Genomic DNA, 15,345 nt, shown 5'->3' on the forward strand with positions numbered 1-15,345 from the left:
GGCTATCTAGGTGGCTGGTAAATATGTGTCCTTTGGGTCCTCATGCCAGTGTTCTCAAGCTTTTCTAGAACATTCTCCACCTACAATTCTGTACTAGTCTGTAGATTTTCAATTGTTGTTAGGTTGGAGCTCCTCCCTTACATCTGGCAAAGAAGGTGAACTTGAGAATTGGACTACATCCCTCTCTCAGTCTAGGCTTCCGGGTGGAGACATTGTGTTTGCTTCCAGGTCATTTGACCTCAAGGACCAGCCCACTATTTGCTTACTGTTCATCTCTGCCTTCTGCCTGTGTGATATCTACCTGCTCTTCTTTGGGACTGGTTGTACCAAACATTTTAGTTTATCCCTAAGATGTGGAATCGTGCATTCGATTATCCACAGAAGTATGGTGGTACCCGCTTATCTCCTGGGGAATTGCAGAGCTCTATGTGGCTCATGGCCCCAGCCAGCAGTGACTGACTTCCACCTGACTTCCACGCACACACACACTCATAAAGTTAAAAAATATTTTTTGAGACAAGGCCTCGCTATGTAGCCTTGACTGGCCAGGAACTAGTTGTGCAGACTAGGCTGGCCTTGAACTCAAAGAGATACTCCTTCCTTTGCCTCACCAGTGCTGGGGTTAAAGAAGTGTGGTGCCACTATGCCTAGCCACATTAAAAAATAATTGCTGGGTGTGCTGATGCACAACTTTAATTCCAGCACTCCGGAGGCAGAGGCAGGTAGGTTTCTGTGAGTTCAAGGCCAGTTTGGTCTATATAAGGAGCTCCAGATAAGCCAGGGCTACTACGTGATGCAACATTATCTTAAAAAGAAAAACATTTAAAAGGCTTATCCATAAAGTATAAGTGTTTGTCAGATATGATGGTTTATGCTTATAACCCCAAAATTTAAGAGACTGAGGCAGGGGGGATTGCCATAAGTTGAAGCCAGCCTGGAATACATAGTTCCAGGCCAGCCTGGGCTACAGTGTTAAAAAAAAAAAAAAAACCAAGATGACAAAATCCCCAAACTAGGCAGATGTGGGAGGAGCATGTCTTTAGTCTGGAGGCAGAGGCAGGGACAGGTCGGTATCTGCAAGCTTCAGGCCAGCTATGGAGTGAGACATTGTCCAAAACCACACACACACACACACACACACACACACACACACACACACACACACACACAAAACATTGAGATACAGTTCATCAAGCACGGTATCCAGTATTCTTCTAAAGACAATTCATTCATTTATTTATTTTGTGTGGTTTTGTTATTCACGTACTCTCAGGAGTTGGAGGACAGAAGGACAACCTTGGAATCCCCTGCTTGTATGCTGCCATGGGTGCTCTGAACTGAACACTTGTCTTCTGGGGCTCTAAACAGCTGACCATCTATCTCTCTAGCTCCACCCTCACACCACCCCAGTGTGTGTGTGTGTGTGTGTGTGTGTGTGTGTGTGTGTGTGTGTATTTTGTGTTTTCTTTCTTTTTTCTTTCTTGTTTTGAGTTTTTGAGACAGGGTTTCTCTGTAAGCTTTGGCGTCTGTCCTGGACTAGCTCTGTAGACCAGGCTGGCCTCGAACTCACTCGAACTCACAGAGATCCACCTGCCTCTGCCTCCTGAGTGCTGGAATTACAGGCGTGTGTGAGTTTTTGAGAGACTCATTAAGTAGCTTTGTTAGGTCTGGGATGTATTAAGTAGGTAGGATGACCTTGAGCTTTTGGGAATCTTCCTGCCTCTCATCCCAGAGCGTTGGCCTTTTAGTAACATGTGCCACCATAGCCTAGGCGTCTTAACCTATTTAATAAGGCTGTTCAATCACCTTCACTAATTCCAGAACATGCTTGTTGGCCCTAAAGAAACTCTCACCTCTTTCCCTCTAGCTTAGAGCACTCATCAACTTCCTGTCTTCTTCGTGGACTTTCCTCTTTTGAATACTTCTTGTAAATGGCAACACAGAACATGTAGTTCTTGTTATTCGTCATCTATTCATGTTTTCAAGGTTTATTCAAAGTACTGGGTTTGGAGTATTTTCTTTCATATTAGTTTTGTCTTAGGTCCTGCACACAAAGGATCTGTAGTGGTCTAAGTCCGAAGACTGGAGCTCTTGTGGGGCGGAAGGGACAGCAGCTTCCCAGCACCTCAGCAACCACGGGTGGGCTGCGCGTGGGGTTGGAGGCACTGCGATGAGCTTCACCCACTCCGGTGAGCGCTATCTTGTGCATCACTTCTGAGCCTCTGTAGCATCCTCTGGCAGAGTTCATGAGATGACGCAGCAAGTATTTATTGGCTATCTATTGGCGGTACTCTCCAGGGGCAGAAGACTTGCGGAGTGGAAACGGATACAGAAGATACCCAGATACAGTAGGCCGCAGTTTTGTTTTTTTGTTTGTTTTTAATTTATTATTAGTGTAGGGAGCGTGCTATATAGCGAGGGTGTAAGACAACTTTGTGTAAGTTCATCTTTACATGGGTTTCGGGATCGAGCTCAGGTCAACAGGCTTTGCACCGCTAGCTCCTTTATCTGCTGAAGCATCGCTTCGGCAGCTATTGGTGTTTTCAATGCTGAGACTGTTGACTACTGAAGTCTGGGAGCAGAGAAACCTACTGACGCTGGAGAAGCCTCAACAGCCAGAGGACTTCACAAGGGAGCTCGGGAAGGCGGGCTGAGTAGGCTGACGCCCTCCAGTCGTCTCACACCGCCTCGCTCGGTGGCGGGTAAGGGACTGGCCCTTATAATAACTCCGCCCACGCGCGCCGCGACTCTTACTGCGGCTTGATGGGTGGGGCCTCCTGACGCTGCGGCAGAAGGGGCGGAGCCTCCTCCACCCTCTAGCCTGGTCTATAGCTGGCCCTGCTGAGCAGAGGGCGGAGCCTTTGAAGCCCACCCCCTCCCAGAAGGCCCCGCCCACCAACAATCCTTGAGTACTGGGCGGAGCCTAGTTGGATGCCCTTCCTTCAGGGCCCGCCTACTGCAGGATCTGCAGGGCAGAGGGCGGGGCCTGTGACGGCCTGCTCTTCATCCAGCCCCGCCTACGGCCGACTTGGAAGCGCAGGGGCGGAGCCTGAGGACGTACCGCCTCGCGCCGCGCCGGGGGTGGGGTAGGAGGAGGAGCCCGCGCTGGGTCTGCAGTGCAGCGCGAATGCGCGAGCTGGCGGCCAAGGCCCTGAGGTGCGGCCTGCCCCAGAGCGCTGAGCAGCTGTCGCACCGCAGACAGGCCACGGCCGCCGCGGCATCCTGTCCCGGGCCGCACCATGAGGTCTGTGGGCCCCTCCTGAACTGCGGCTGCCGGCGCACGGGGCCTCGGGGAGCCGGGGCCATGCGCGGGCTGCGCTGACGATGCCGCCCGGCGCGCCCGCTCGCCTGGCGCTGGCCCTAGGCCTGGGCCTGTGGCTCGGAGCGCTGGCTGGAGACCCTGGGCGCGGCTGCGGGCCTTGCCCGCTCCCCTGTTTCTGCAGTCTGGCACCCGACTCCGCCTGCCGCGTCAATTGCTCGGGCCGCTGGCTGCAGACGCTTGAGCCGAGTCTGCGCATCCCTGCTGACGCCACCGCGCTGTGAGTAGCTGCGCCGAGGCAGTGCTGGCGGACGGGCGGTTGCCATGGCGGCGGGCGGCCTGGCTAGAGCATCACCGCTGGGTTCTGCGGGAGCAGAGCGGAGGTAGAGAGGGCCCTTCTGGAGCGTTGCTGCGCTGTCGGCCGCAGGGCGTGGGCGCGGTCCGGAGCTCGGGCCGCAAGACGCAGCGGGGCCTGGCCGCTCCCAGGGCGAGGCTCCAGTAGGGATGTCGGCCCGACTAAATAAGGAAAACCTTGGACCTCAGCCGGCGTGACCCAGAAGGGTAGCCAAAAACCCCGGTCTCTGTGAAGACTGATGTCTTACTCTGCGGGGCTCCTCAAACAGGAGCTACAACAAGCGCGTGGGGCGTGGTAGGAGGTTTCGGAATAAACGTTAGGACTACTTGAGATTCATTCTGGGGTTGGAGATGTCTGTCAGGGCTCAGAGCGAGCATCCAGGGGAAGGGTCCAGACAAGAATTTGATAAATGTGTAAGAATTGTCTATGCTTAAGGGACAAAGTGGGTCCAGCGTACTGCAGGCTGGCCTTGGCCACTTGTGGTGACTGCTTGAGAAGTGTTAGGGAGTAGAGGGTATGATGGGAGTGGGCCTCAGGTAGGGCTTCCTTTTACTAGGAACTTAAGGAAGGGGAGTTGCCAGGAGTGGTTAAAACATTTGAGACTGGGCCAGTTTTGCATTCTGAAAGTAATAGTCTCACTGAGAGATTGCCTTGAGCCAGGCTTATCTAGGCTCTTTTTATAGATTATCACACTTAATTCTTAGTCTGATTCCCTGGAGGGTGGTAGGGCTAGACCCTTGTTTTACAGGTGAGGAAACAGGGTTGGAGAAGTGATGTAATTTGTTCAAGGTAACAAGTCCTAGATACGATAGCCTGAGGGTAGGGACCAGGGTTGGATCAAGAAAGATGAGAAGGACAGGTTGCAGATATTTTCTCAGGGTCTGCTGATTACAATCCCTTAGATTTTCTGGGCACTTCAGCTCCAGAAGTCCCTGCTGGAGTCCCCTCAGGAACTTATTACATGCCCAGGCCCATTAAAGTAGAGCTAGGTCCTTTCGTTGGGTTTTATAATGCTCTTGGGTAACTCCACCTTAGTAAGGGAGTCCTGTGTCCTTTGGAGCTGAGATTTGGGGCTTCACCAGCCTGTCATCGTGTTTGTTCCTTGACCACTGTAGCATTTGTGGTGCAGCTGTACCTGGAGATGGATCCCCTCCAGTTATCTAGCAGTACCCACAAAATTGCATCAGATTCACCCTACCTTTTATTTATGGATGCTGTGAATAAGGGCACTTCTCTTTCTGCTGGCTTGGCATCTCTGGGCGTCAGGCCCAGCTCCTGTTGGTTCCTCCTTCTCCAGCCCCTACTGGCTTCCTTGGAGCTGTCTAGGGAATGAAGGATGAAGGCCTGTAGGCTCTGCAAAAACAGTGAAGTCTGAGCTGTTGCTCTGGGTTTTGGTGCAAGAGGTTTCCTGAAAGCTGATAACCTGGCCTAACCTGAGCTCATAGATTTCTCAAGGTGTTAGCCTCTCACACTGTGTGAAGAGATGTCAGCATAACCTCATGTGGATAGATGGGAGAAGACTCCACATTTTTCTTTTTACCTTCAACACTGCTTCTAAGGGACTTACAGAGCTGGGAGAACCAACTGATAGGAAGCTGAAGCCTCAGGGGCAGGCATTGAGTTCCCCCTGCTGGTTCTCGAGGCTGTCTGTGTCCAGTAGGCTGTCCATCCTACAGACTTCTGCAAATCAGATAGATGGTTTTCGCTGAGGGAGAAGGACACAGAGTTCTGACCATTGTTTAGGTGCTCAAGGAACATTGTCTTCTTTCCGACTATGATCAGGCCCTTCTGTATGTGTGGCTCCTTGGCAGGACAGCTGTGTCCTGGTAGTAGGACAGCTGGTCTTCTGAGAGCATAGCTTCCCATCATTTCTTGGCTTAAAACCACGCTGCTGCTTAAGAAAGGTGACATTACTGGCAGGGTGCTGCTACTTGACTGACTGGGCTTTACTACGGAGCATTTCAAGCCTTGTTATTGTGAAAAGTATATAGATCAGAGTAACGGATCTCACCCTTCTTGCCTGTCATTATTGCCCTATGTTTTGAGCCAAAGACCAGCATCTTAGTGTTTTATAAAAACTATGAATGTTTTAATACCCAAAACACATAATCTGTCCTAATATCCAAAACACATAATCTATCCTAATACCCAAAACACATAATCTATCCTAATACCCAAACACATAATCTATCCTAATACCAAAGCACATAATCTATCCTAATACTAAAGCACATAGTCTATCCTGATACCAAAACACACCTAAACTAGGCCATGCTTCCTCAGTTCTGATGGATGTTAACTGTGGGCATTTTGGGTTGTTTCTCTTTTAAAGTTTGTTTTGTTTTAGGTGTGTGTGTGTGTGTGTGTGTGTGTACACCTGTTTTGGTTTTTCTAGACAAGGTTTCTCTGTGTAGCCCTGGCTGTCCTGGAACTTGCTCTGTAGACCAAGCTGACCTCAAACTCAGAGATCTGCTTGCTTCTGCCAGCTGAGTGCTGGGACTAAAGGTGTGTGCCACTATGCCCAGCTGTTTGGATTTTTTTCTTCTTTTTTCTTTTTTGAGACAGGGTCTCATGTAGCCCAGGCTATGGTTGAGACAGGGTCTCATGTAGCCCAGGCTATGGTTGAACCTTCAAACCTTTGATCTCTTGCTCCAGTCTTCCTAGAGCTGGAATTACAGATGTGTACCACCAGGCATGGCTCTGGAATTTTGGTAGTTTAAATTTGGCCCAAATGAAGTCTACACACTACAACTAGTTGATGGCCTGAGTCTAGCTAATGATTAGGCATTTTCTTGCAGTTCTCTTTTTCTACTTTTGAATTACAGAAGAAACTTAACTCCTTTATCATTAGGTTTCTGACTGACAGAGCTATGAGCTCTTGGTATGTTTCTGTCTGTGTCTTCAGCTCTGTTGTGGAGGGCCACAGTTCTTGTAAGGGTCTCTGGGACCTCTGGGGCTCTGACTATAGGCAGGAAGGACATTCTGTTACTGAAGAAAGCTCTCTGGGACATCCACCTGGCATTAGGTGTAAACTCTCTTTTGGCTTCAGATGTTGTTTTAGATACCATTTTTGAGTGACTTGTGCTGTACATTTTGGTCAGGATAATTTTGAGTTCAAACCAGCCTGAGCTACATAAATAGGCCTTGTCTTAAACAAAACAAAACAAAACAAAACAAAAATAGGAAAAAACACACAGTGAGATACCACTTTATTAGTACCAAAAGTAGTCTGGTAGTATCAAAAAGATGGAGGGAGCTGGGAACTCCGGAGACAGGAAGATCTCTGAGTTCCAGGACAGCCAGGGCTACACACAGAGAAACCCCATCTTGAAAAGCAAAAACCCAAACACAACCCTTTTGAAAAGTTAAGGAAGGCTGGATGGTGGTGGCACATGTCTTTAATCCTAGCACTCAGGAGGCAGAGGCAGGTGGATCTCTGTGAGTTCGAGGCCGAGGCCAGCATGGTCTACAAAGCAAGATCCAGGACAGGAACCAAAGCCACACAGAGAAATCCTGTCTCGAAAAAAACCAAACCCAAAAAAAGAAAAAGAAAGAAAGAAGAAAGAAAAGAAAAGTTAAGGAAAAGTAAATCTATGGAGACAGAAAAAGATTTATAGGGTCGTGAGGGTAGATGGCCAAGGATTGTGGGGCTTCTTTTGGAATGATGAAAATATTGTGAAATTAGTGGTGATGGTACCCAGGCTTGTGAAGATACTAAAAAGCATCAAATAGTAAATTTTGAAAAGGTGTGAACTTCATAGTATTTGAATTTTGTTGTTGATGAAAATAAGCTTTAATTAGACTAAGTAATAAATACATACGAAGATGTAGAGTTTGGTCATTGGGAGATCAAGTGTGGTAGTACACACTAACTTCCTAGCACTAGGGGAAGCAGAGGCAGGAGGATTGCTGAAAATTTGGGTCTAGCCTGGTTTATATTATATAGACTCCCTCCCCTGCCCCTGCCCCTGCCCAGCTTGAGAGACCAGGAAAACCAGTCTCTAAGAAGAGTACCCAGGAGATGCACTCCAGAGCTGTGCTGTCTGTCGCTGTCTTTCTGTGGGCTGTGGGACAAATTCTCTCGCTTCTGTTGTATTGACCATGAAACTGAGGCTCCAGATGTTGAAGTACTTTTTAGTCATATATTGGTGTGTTGCCAAAGAAGTGAAGTGGTCAGAATGTTTTACAGCTGACCCCAAAGACTGCACTCTTGTGGGCCCAGGAGGACCTTTGAAGTGTGCACCCAGGGGATCAGATGGATTGTTGAGGTGCTTTCTCCCCCATTTCTGTTTTCTTTTTTTCTGACACAGGTTTTCTCTGTGTAATGGCTGTCCTTGAATTCACAGTGTAGTCCAGACTGGCCTCAAACTGGCAGAGATCCACCTGCCTCTGCCTCCTGAGAGTTGAGTACTGAGATCAAAGATGTGTGGCACCATGCCACCCCCCTTTTATATATATATTTTCAAGATAGTATCTTACTATGTAACTTTGGCTGTCCTGGAACCCACTATGTAGACCAGGCTGGCCTCGAACTCACAGAGATCTGCTTTCACTCTGCCTCCTGAGTGCTGGGATTAAAGGCACACACCATTATTCCAACTTCTCCCCAGTTTCTATATGTGCTCCCTGGGGTTCCTAAGCTTCCTCTGTTCCCCCTGCCCCAGTTCCTTTTTTTCTGGAGGGAGGCATGGGAATCTGTTATCAGTCTTGGGGTTATGTCCCAGCTTTTGCACTTCCTGTGTGACCTTGGCTCAGCCATTCAGCCTATCTGAGTCTCAATTTTCTTGCCTATAGGGTGGGTTGTGGGGTTTCAGAGGTAAGTGTTTGGGTTGCATGGATAGGTTCAGGCACTAGCAACATACTAACACTACAGCTGTTTAGATAGGTCCTCTTTCTTTTCCATGTTTCCTGGGGGCTGTTCCTTGTCCTCAAGTACCAGCCACCAGGAAATATACCTCAAGACCATTCTGCTGCATTGCAGACAGAATGTGGGAGCCTGAGTGTGGGATATGTGTTCAGGCCAGATGTTGTACAGATAGGAGAAGCACAGACCACTGTGAGCAGGCAAACTCCTATTCATATCCTATTCCTACCTCAATATCTAGGTCAAGGAGACCAGAAGTCCAACCTCAAAGATGCCTTTAACACTATGAGGATTCACTTAGACCTACTCCTAGCCCAGTACCCTCTTACCTCTGGGTGTGGTATGGGGCAGGTGTGGTGGTGGTGGTGATGATGTGGTGTGTGTGTGTATGTGTGTGTGTGAGATAGGGTTCTTGCTCTATTGCCCAGGCTGGTCCTTGAATGGGCTCAAGAAATCCTCTTGTCTCAGCCTACCATGTACTGGAACTACAGGCATGCATCAAGTATGCTGGGCTCCCTCTAATTTTTCTAATTTTCTCAAAGATTTATTTATTTATTATGTATACAGGGAGGGTGCCAGATCTCATTATAGATGGTTGTGAGGCACCATGTAGGTGCTGGGAATTGAACTCAGAACCTCTGGAAGAGCAGCCAATGCTCTTAACCTCTGAGCCATCTCTCCAGCCCCCTTGTCTTGTTTTTTTGAGACAAGTTCTCGCTATATAGCTGTGGCTAGCCTAGAGTTTGCCTTGAAGATGTCTCAGCCTCTCTTGAGTGCTGAGGTTACAGGTATGAGCCACTACACCCAGCTTCTTTTTCTTTTTTTTTTTAATTTATATTTTCTTTAAAATATTATTTTACTCGAGTTTTTATATTTTATTTATTTATTGATTGATTTTTTTGAGGCAAGGTTTCTCTATATAGCCCTGGCTATCCTAGAACTTGCTTTGTATCCCTGGCTGGCCTGGAACTCAGATTCATTCACCTGTCTCTGCCTCTAAGAGCCTGGATTAAAGGTGTGTGCCACCACCACCACCACCCAGCTCTAGATTCATGTGTATGTGTGATGTGTTTGTGTAAGTGTCAGTCACATATGTACAAGTACCCGTAGAGGCCAAAAGAGTGTCAGATCTCCTGGAACTGGAGTTATAGTCAACATGGTTGTTTGAAATTGAACTTAGAACCTCTGGAAGGCAGCGTGAGCTCTTAGCTGCTGAGCCATTTCTGTGCTCCCCAATTTTATTTCATTTCTTTGAGACAGGGTCTCATGTTGGCCTCAAACTTATTATATAGTCAAGAGAGGCCTTGAACTTCTGATTCTCCTGCCTCCATTTCTCCCGTGCTGGGGTTGCAAATGTGAGCTACTGTGCCTATCTTCTTTTTTGTTTGTTTTCTTTTTCTTTTTGTTCTTTTGCTTTTGTTTTGGTTTTTTTCAGAAAAGGTCTTACTGTCTCATTCTGTATCTCTTACTGGCCTAGAACTTAGTATGTAGAGCAGGCTGGCTTCTCACATGGCATCAGTTACTCTGCTTCTGTCTCACTGGTGCTGGGATTATTGTGGTGGAAAACCAACATACCTAGCTCTGCTCTCACTAACCTCAGCTTTTATTGTCTTTTATACACGGAAGGGCCTGTATGAAGCAGTAAGGCTGTGTTGAAAGCACACCATGGCATCTGCTGTCCCAGTTCACCTCATTCTCTGATTTGAGTGTTAATGTGATACTGCCATGCATTCTGCTCCCGTGTGCCAAGGGAACCTTGGCTTGCAGTGCTGGCCTCTTACGGGTTTTAGGAAACCCAAAATAGATGTGAACCTCAGTTTCCCTTTCCTGTTTTTGTTTTGAAGAAGAGTCTTACTGGGTACCCTGCTTGACTTTGCACTGGGCATCAGTCTTCCTGCTGGTGTTTCAGTACCTGAGCCACCATACTGGGCTTCCCCTTCTGGGTTCTCCATCCAATGTGGGCAAACAGAGTGTCTCCACACAGGCTTCCTATGTGGCCGCCTTCTGCCTTCTCCGGCTGCCATCATGTGATTCTCACTGAGTAATGCCTGATCCTCCCTGAACCTTCCTGGGGCATAAGGGGCCATTTGCTCCCTCTTTTCTTTATCCAAGGGTGTCTTTGCTGAGAGGGAGGGGAACATAGTGACCCTGGCCCCTAAGGTAAACTCTGGCTTGGGTTGGGTTTCAATTGAGGAAGCCATTTTGGATGGAGACACATTTTCCTTTCCGGAACATTGCTGTGGCCAACATGAGCAGCAGGAGCCCAGACAGCCAGCCCGCCTAGTGCTCTGGAATGAAAACACTCTGCTTCTCCTGCTGCTGTCTGGGGTGTTGGCTGTCTGGGCTCCATGCTCAGGCCTGGCCTGCCTCAGCTGTCCGTATGGCTCCAGCTGGCCTGGTGCGGGCGCCACAGGGCGTGAGCAGTCTCTCTGAAGGACGAACTACAGCTGGAAAATGCAGCTCATGTCTTTTCTCGGAACACCTCGTTCCTTCTGGCTTGGCAGAAGTCTTCATAAAGAGGCCTTGTGGTGCCCAGGCACTAATTGCCAAGGAGAGGGGTGCACTTGGGGGTTAAGGTAGGTAGTGCTTCTTCTCCCCGATCAGCTCCTGTGGGTTGGATCTGGCAAATGTGGTATCCCTGGTGCTAAGAAGGCAGGTTGGATCCTATGAGGCCACCTTGGGAAGGACTTTGTCCCTCTGGCAGTGGGAGAAGCCACCTTCTCCTGGTTGCAGTCTTTAGGGTAAGGGTTATAGTAAGGGACTACCTTGCAGCTGGAGGAGTAGAGAGGCCTCAAGGGTTCTGAGTCTCCACACTGCTTCATTGCCCTGGTTTTGTGCTGGTTCTTGCCACTGGCCATGCTGATGATCTCCAAGTGGTTGAGGTGTGACTATGGCTGAACTGAGGCTCCTGCCCACTACAGGATACCACAGCCCTTAGAAAACCAGGGCAGCAATCGAGTCCCATCTGCCTGTTGATACCCTTTCGAGAGCTTGAATCTACTGGCTGCTGTGGACATGTCAGGTAGTGAGGAGGTGGCAGGCTCTCTGAACCTTGAGATAGGGTTGGAGCAGCTCCTGCCCTTGCTGAGTGTAATGGCTACGAGCAGCCACACATAGTCCTGGCATTGTGTCATGGTGCACGGACACCAGGAAGTGGTCTGGAGGGAGGCTAGTGGTTCTTTTTCTTCTTTTGATCTGAATAAGTGACCTCAAGCCCCATTTGTATTTGGAGGTGAGCAGACCTTCCTTCCCAACTGTCTTATTAACATGAGACAGTGAACAGCTCTTGGAACAGCCATTTCTTGGGCTAGGCTGGGCTTGTCCCTCAGTATGAGAAGGACCCACTGCTTATCACATTCCTTCTGGTTATGGGGCCTGAGTGTTTGATCTCTGTTCTTGCTTATAGGTCCTAAGAAAATCCTAGGCAAGTCGTATCATCCCCAGTATCTCATCCTGGTGATAGTTTAGTTGTGAGAGAACTTAGTACTTGTGACAAAGGGCTTTGTAATGACATAAAGACCCAAAGAACATCTTGTACCAATGTGGGACCTCTTCTACACCCCAAGCCCTGGAACTATCAGGTCCTACAGCCTGACTGAGGGACTCTTTAACATGGGCATTTCCACTGCCTGAATCGTCACCTCTGAGGCTGAGCTCCCCTCTTGGGGCCTAGTCCTGGTTTGGAGCCAGTTGAGAGACAGGTCTCAAGGTGCATGCAGAGTGAAGGGAGGTATGGCCATCCTCTCTGACCCTTCTCCCTGGAAAAACAGTTGTTATAGTCCAGAGACTGTCCTTTCCTCCACCAGTGTGCTGGGGTGTTTTTCTTCAACTCCCCCTTTCCTAAACTTGAATTCATTAATTTAAACATCATTTCCGGCCCTGGAAGCCAGCCTTGCTTGCCATAAATAGAAGGGAACAAAAAGCAAAGAGAACAAAAACAGAGTGAGGATATTAGACTCAACTGGCTTTGCTGCTAGACTCTGAAAGGCACCCAGAGTGAGGCCAGCCGAGGGCCTCTGCCACTCTGCCCAGACCTAAGACTGTCCACTCTTGGTGGCTTCCATTTCCTTCTGCCCTGGCTCTGTTTGGAGATGTTTATGGGGATCATCCTTGCTGGTTGAGGGGACTCTTTTCCCAGAGAGAGGATGAAGCTGAGCCTTGGAAGAGTACTGGGGGCTTCCTCCTTACCACGCTGGCCTAGCCTGCCAGAGAGAGGAGGCAGCTGGCTTCTGTGGGGTGGGTTACATAACATCCACAAGTGGCCCCTCAGAGCTGTTCCCCTTGAGCCCTGTTTCCAGCATGGCGGCCAGCAATGGGCTGGGGGGGCGGGTGGCTGGCACTCGCCCGCATGTTGACCACATGCGTCTGGAATGTGCAGATGTTTCCTTTGGGGCTCCAGCTGGCCCTTAAATCCCCCCCTATCCCCTACATCTAGACTAAGGAGCGGGCACCTAGGCCTTTCTCCACAGCAAAGGAGGAAACCAAGGCTGCTTAGCCATAGGTCTGGGTTGCATCTTGTTGTGGGCAGCCTGTTGAGGGTCTCCTATCACAGCTCCGGAATAGGGCTGCGCATCTTAGTAAGGGCTTGCAGTGCTCACAGTGACCCTCCTTGACGCTTGCATAGGCCTGCACGCTTGCTTTTGTACTGTTGCTGTCCTGTTTGCAGAGTTGCTCTGAGACTGCTTGCTTTCCCTGTCTCACAGCAGCACCCCAACCTGTATAGCCTGGATGTGGGGTCTCAGAGAGCTCCCTGTTCCTCTTTATTAGAAGAAATTGGGAGTCAGAAACACGATGTCTCTTGTGGGATATGTGAGCCCATGGACATACACTTGGGGGGGGGGCTGGGGTCCCTCCCATCAGGTCAGGTAGCCCCATGAGGAGGCAGTATGGGGAAATGATTTGTCCTCTGTCCCTTACCTCATCAAAGCATCTGACCTGAATGATAGGAGCCCACAAATATAGAGTATAGATCTTCATTCAACATTCACAACATAGTCACCCATCGTGGAACAGAAGTGGGGGCAGCAGAGAGCCAAGCTAGAAGCACTCAATATCCATGTGGAAACTGAGGTTATGTCTGTCCCAGTGATGCAAGCAGTATGGGGATGGCCTGCTAGACTGAGAGATAGTATGAGTATTTGCCTCCCGCCCCAGTGTGTGTGAGTCCCAGCTCAGATCCCTCTAGCCTTGACTGGGGGGTGGGGTTTCTATAAATTGCTGGCTTAGGTCTTAGAGGGTCCAGAGTACCCAGCTGGCCTATTCCCTCTCAGGGTGCTCTAGGTAGGCTGTTGGCTTACCTCCTTGTAGCAGGTAAGGGGCCAGTGGTGCTGCCCCTTGCTTCTGTGTGCCTTCTGCCAGGATACCTTGTGTCTGCCTTTGTCTTGTCCCTGATCCTTATAGGGAATCCAAATATGGTTCCTGGACATCAGACTATAGTGACATCATCTGGCAGGAAGTCAGGCCATCAAAGATGGGGCTAGTCAGGTCTTGGCCATATTCTTAGAACAGTGATGGCAACAACAGATGGAGACATGGAAAATTTCTGTTCAGGGCCTCTGGGAAGGGACCTTATGTGTCCCTCTACATTTCCCCACGTCCCCTCATACCACCCTGTCTGTTGTGCTGATCTCTAGCCCTGGGGGTATGAGTCAGAGTCCTGTCCAAGCTGTCTTGTTCACTACCCTGGGTTTGGGAGCTTGTCTGAGCAGAGTCTCTAGGTTCTGTTTCTTTTCTGGGCCATAACACAAGTCCAGGTGAGGTCTGGGGAGAAGTACTACAAAGCAGCCTCTTGGAAGAGCAGCCTCAATGCCTCCGTTGAGCTTGGTCTCACTGGAGGGCCTGGTTGGATAAGGAATTGAAGTATTCTTAGATGAAGGAGGGGTGTCAGTACCCTGAGGCTGATGCCCTCCCCCACCTGGTTTCTTAGGTGACTATAACAACTAACACTCAGGGTGGCTTTCTGAGAAAATGAAATTTGAGGGTTCTTCACACTTCCTTCCTCTTACTCCTCCAGTCTTGGAGGTTGGACTGGACTCCATGTTAGGGGCAAATGTAAGAACCTGCCTATATTGATCTCTGTCCCTGCTTTACCAGCCTTTCCAGGGTCACTGCTGCTCAGTCTATACCCTGGTTCCTCCTAAAAGTACAGGTTTCTGTACTATCATCACTGTAACCACTGGAAAGCCTTTGATTAGATCTAACTGATGTTTCCCCTGGCATGACCATTGTCTCTCATGACCAGGGTGGTGTTAGGAACATGCTTAGGGATGGAGGCCAGGCTAGGAAGACCCTGGCCTTTGGCTTCAGCAAGTCGGTAAACATGTTACCAAATTCAGTCTTGGGTTGGTTCCCATTTGTACACGATTTTTTCTGTCTCACATGTCAGTTCCCAAATAACCACACAGAGATTTCTCATTAATTATGAAAGTTTGGCTGATAGCTTAGTCTTGTTTCTAACTAGCTCTTATAACTTAAATTGACTCATTTCTATTCATCTGTGCTGCCCTGAGGTTTGTTTCTCTCATCTACACGTTACTGTCCATTCTGCTTTCCCGCTTCCTCTGTGTCTTCTCATGTCTCTGCCCTTCTTCCCAGGAAATCCTGCCTAGCTATTGTCCATTCAGCTTTTTTTTTTCCCTGAGACAGGGTTTCTCTGTGTAGTTTTGCGCCTTTCCTGGAGCTCGCTCTGTAGCCCAGGCTGGCCTCGAACTCACAGAGATCCGCCTGGCTCTGCCTCCCGAGTGCGGGGATTAAAGGCATGCACCACTACCGCCCCGCCCCATTCAGCTCTTTATTAAACCAGTCAGAGTGACAGAGCTTCACAGTGTACAAAAAGATTGTTCCACAACATTTCCCATTTTGTCTAAA

The 15,345-nt window shown here is 49.1% G+C and overlaps 1 protein-coding gene across 7 annotated transcripts in view; it reads left to right on the forward strand.

The window, feature by feature from the left end:
• The first annotated feature begins 3,011 nt into the window (after positions 1–3,011).
• Positions 3,012–15,345, forward strand: part of Pkd1 (polycystin 1, transient receptor potential channel interacting) — a 52,313-nt gene continuing 39,979 nt past the window's right edge. For 4 of the 7 annotated variants that reach the window (XM_036197070.1, XM_036197073.1, XM_036197072.1 and 1 more), the window contains exon 1: positions 3,084–3,539. In XM_036197070.1, the coding sequence (XP_036052963.1) occupies positions 3,325–3,539 (215 nt within the window). In that variant the 5' untranslated portion in view covers positions 3,084–3,324. Of the gene's footprint in view, positions 3,540–15,345 lie in introns of all 7 variants that reach the window. The other 3 variants (XM_036197071.1, XM_036197077.1, XM_036197074.1) reach the window with 2 other exon arrangements.

Source organism: Onychomys torridus, chromosome 8, assembly GCF_903995425.1.
Source record: "Onychomys torridus chromosome 8, mOncTor1.1, whole genome shotgun sequence".
Classification (NCBI taxonomy): Eukaryota; Metazoa; Chordata; class Mammalia; order Rodentia; family Cricetidae; genus Onychomys; species Onychomys torridus.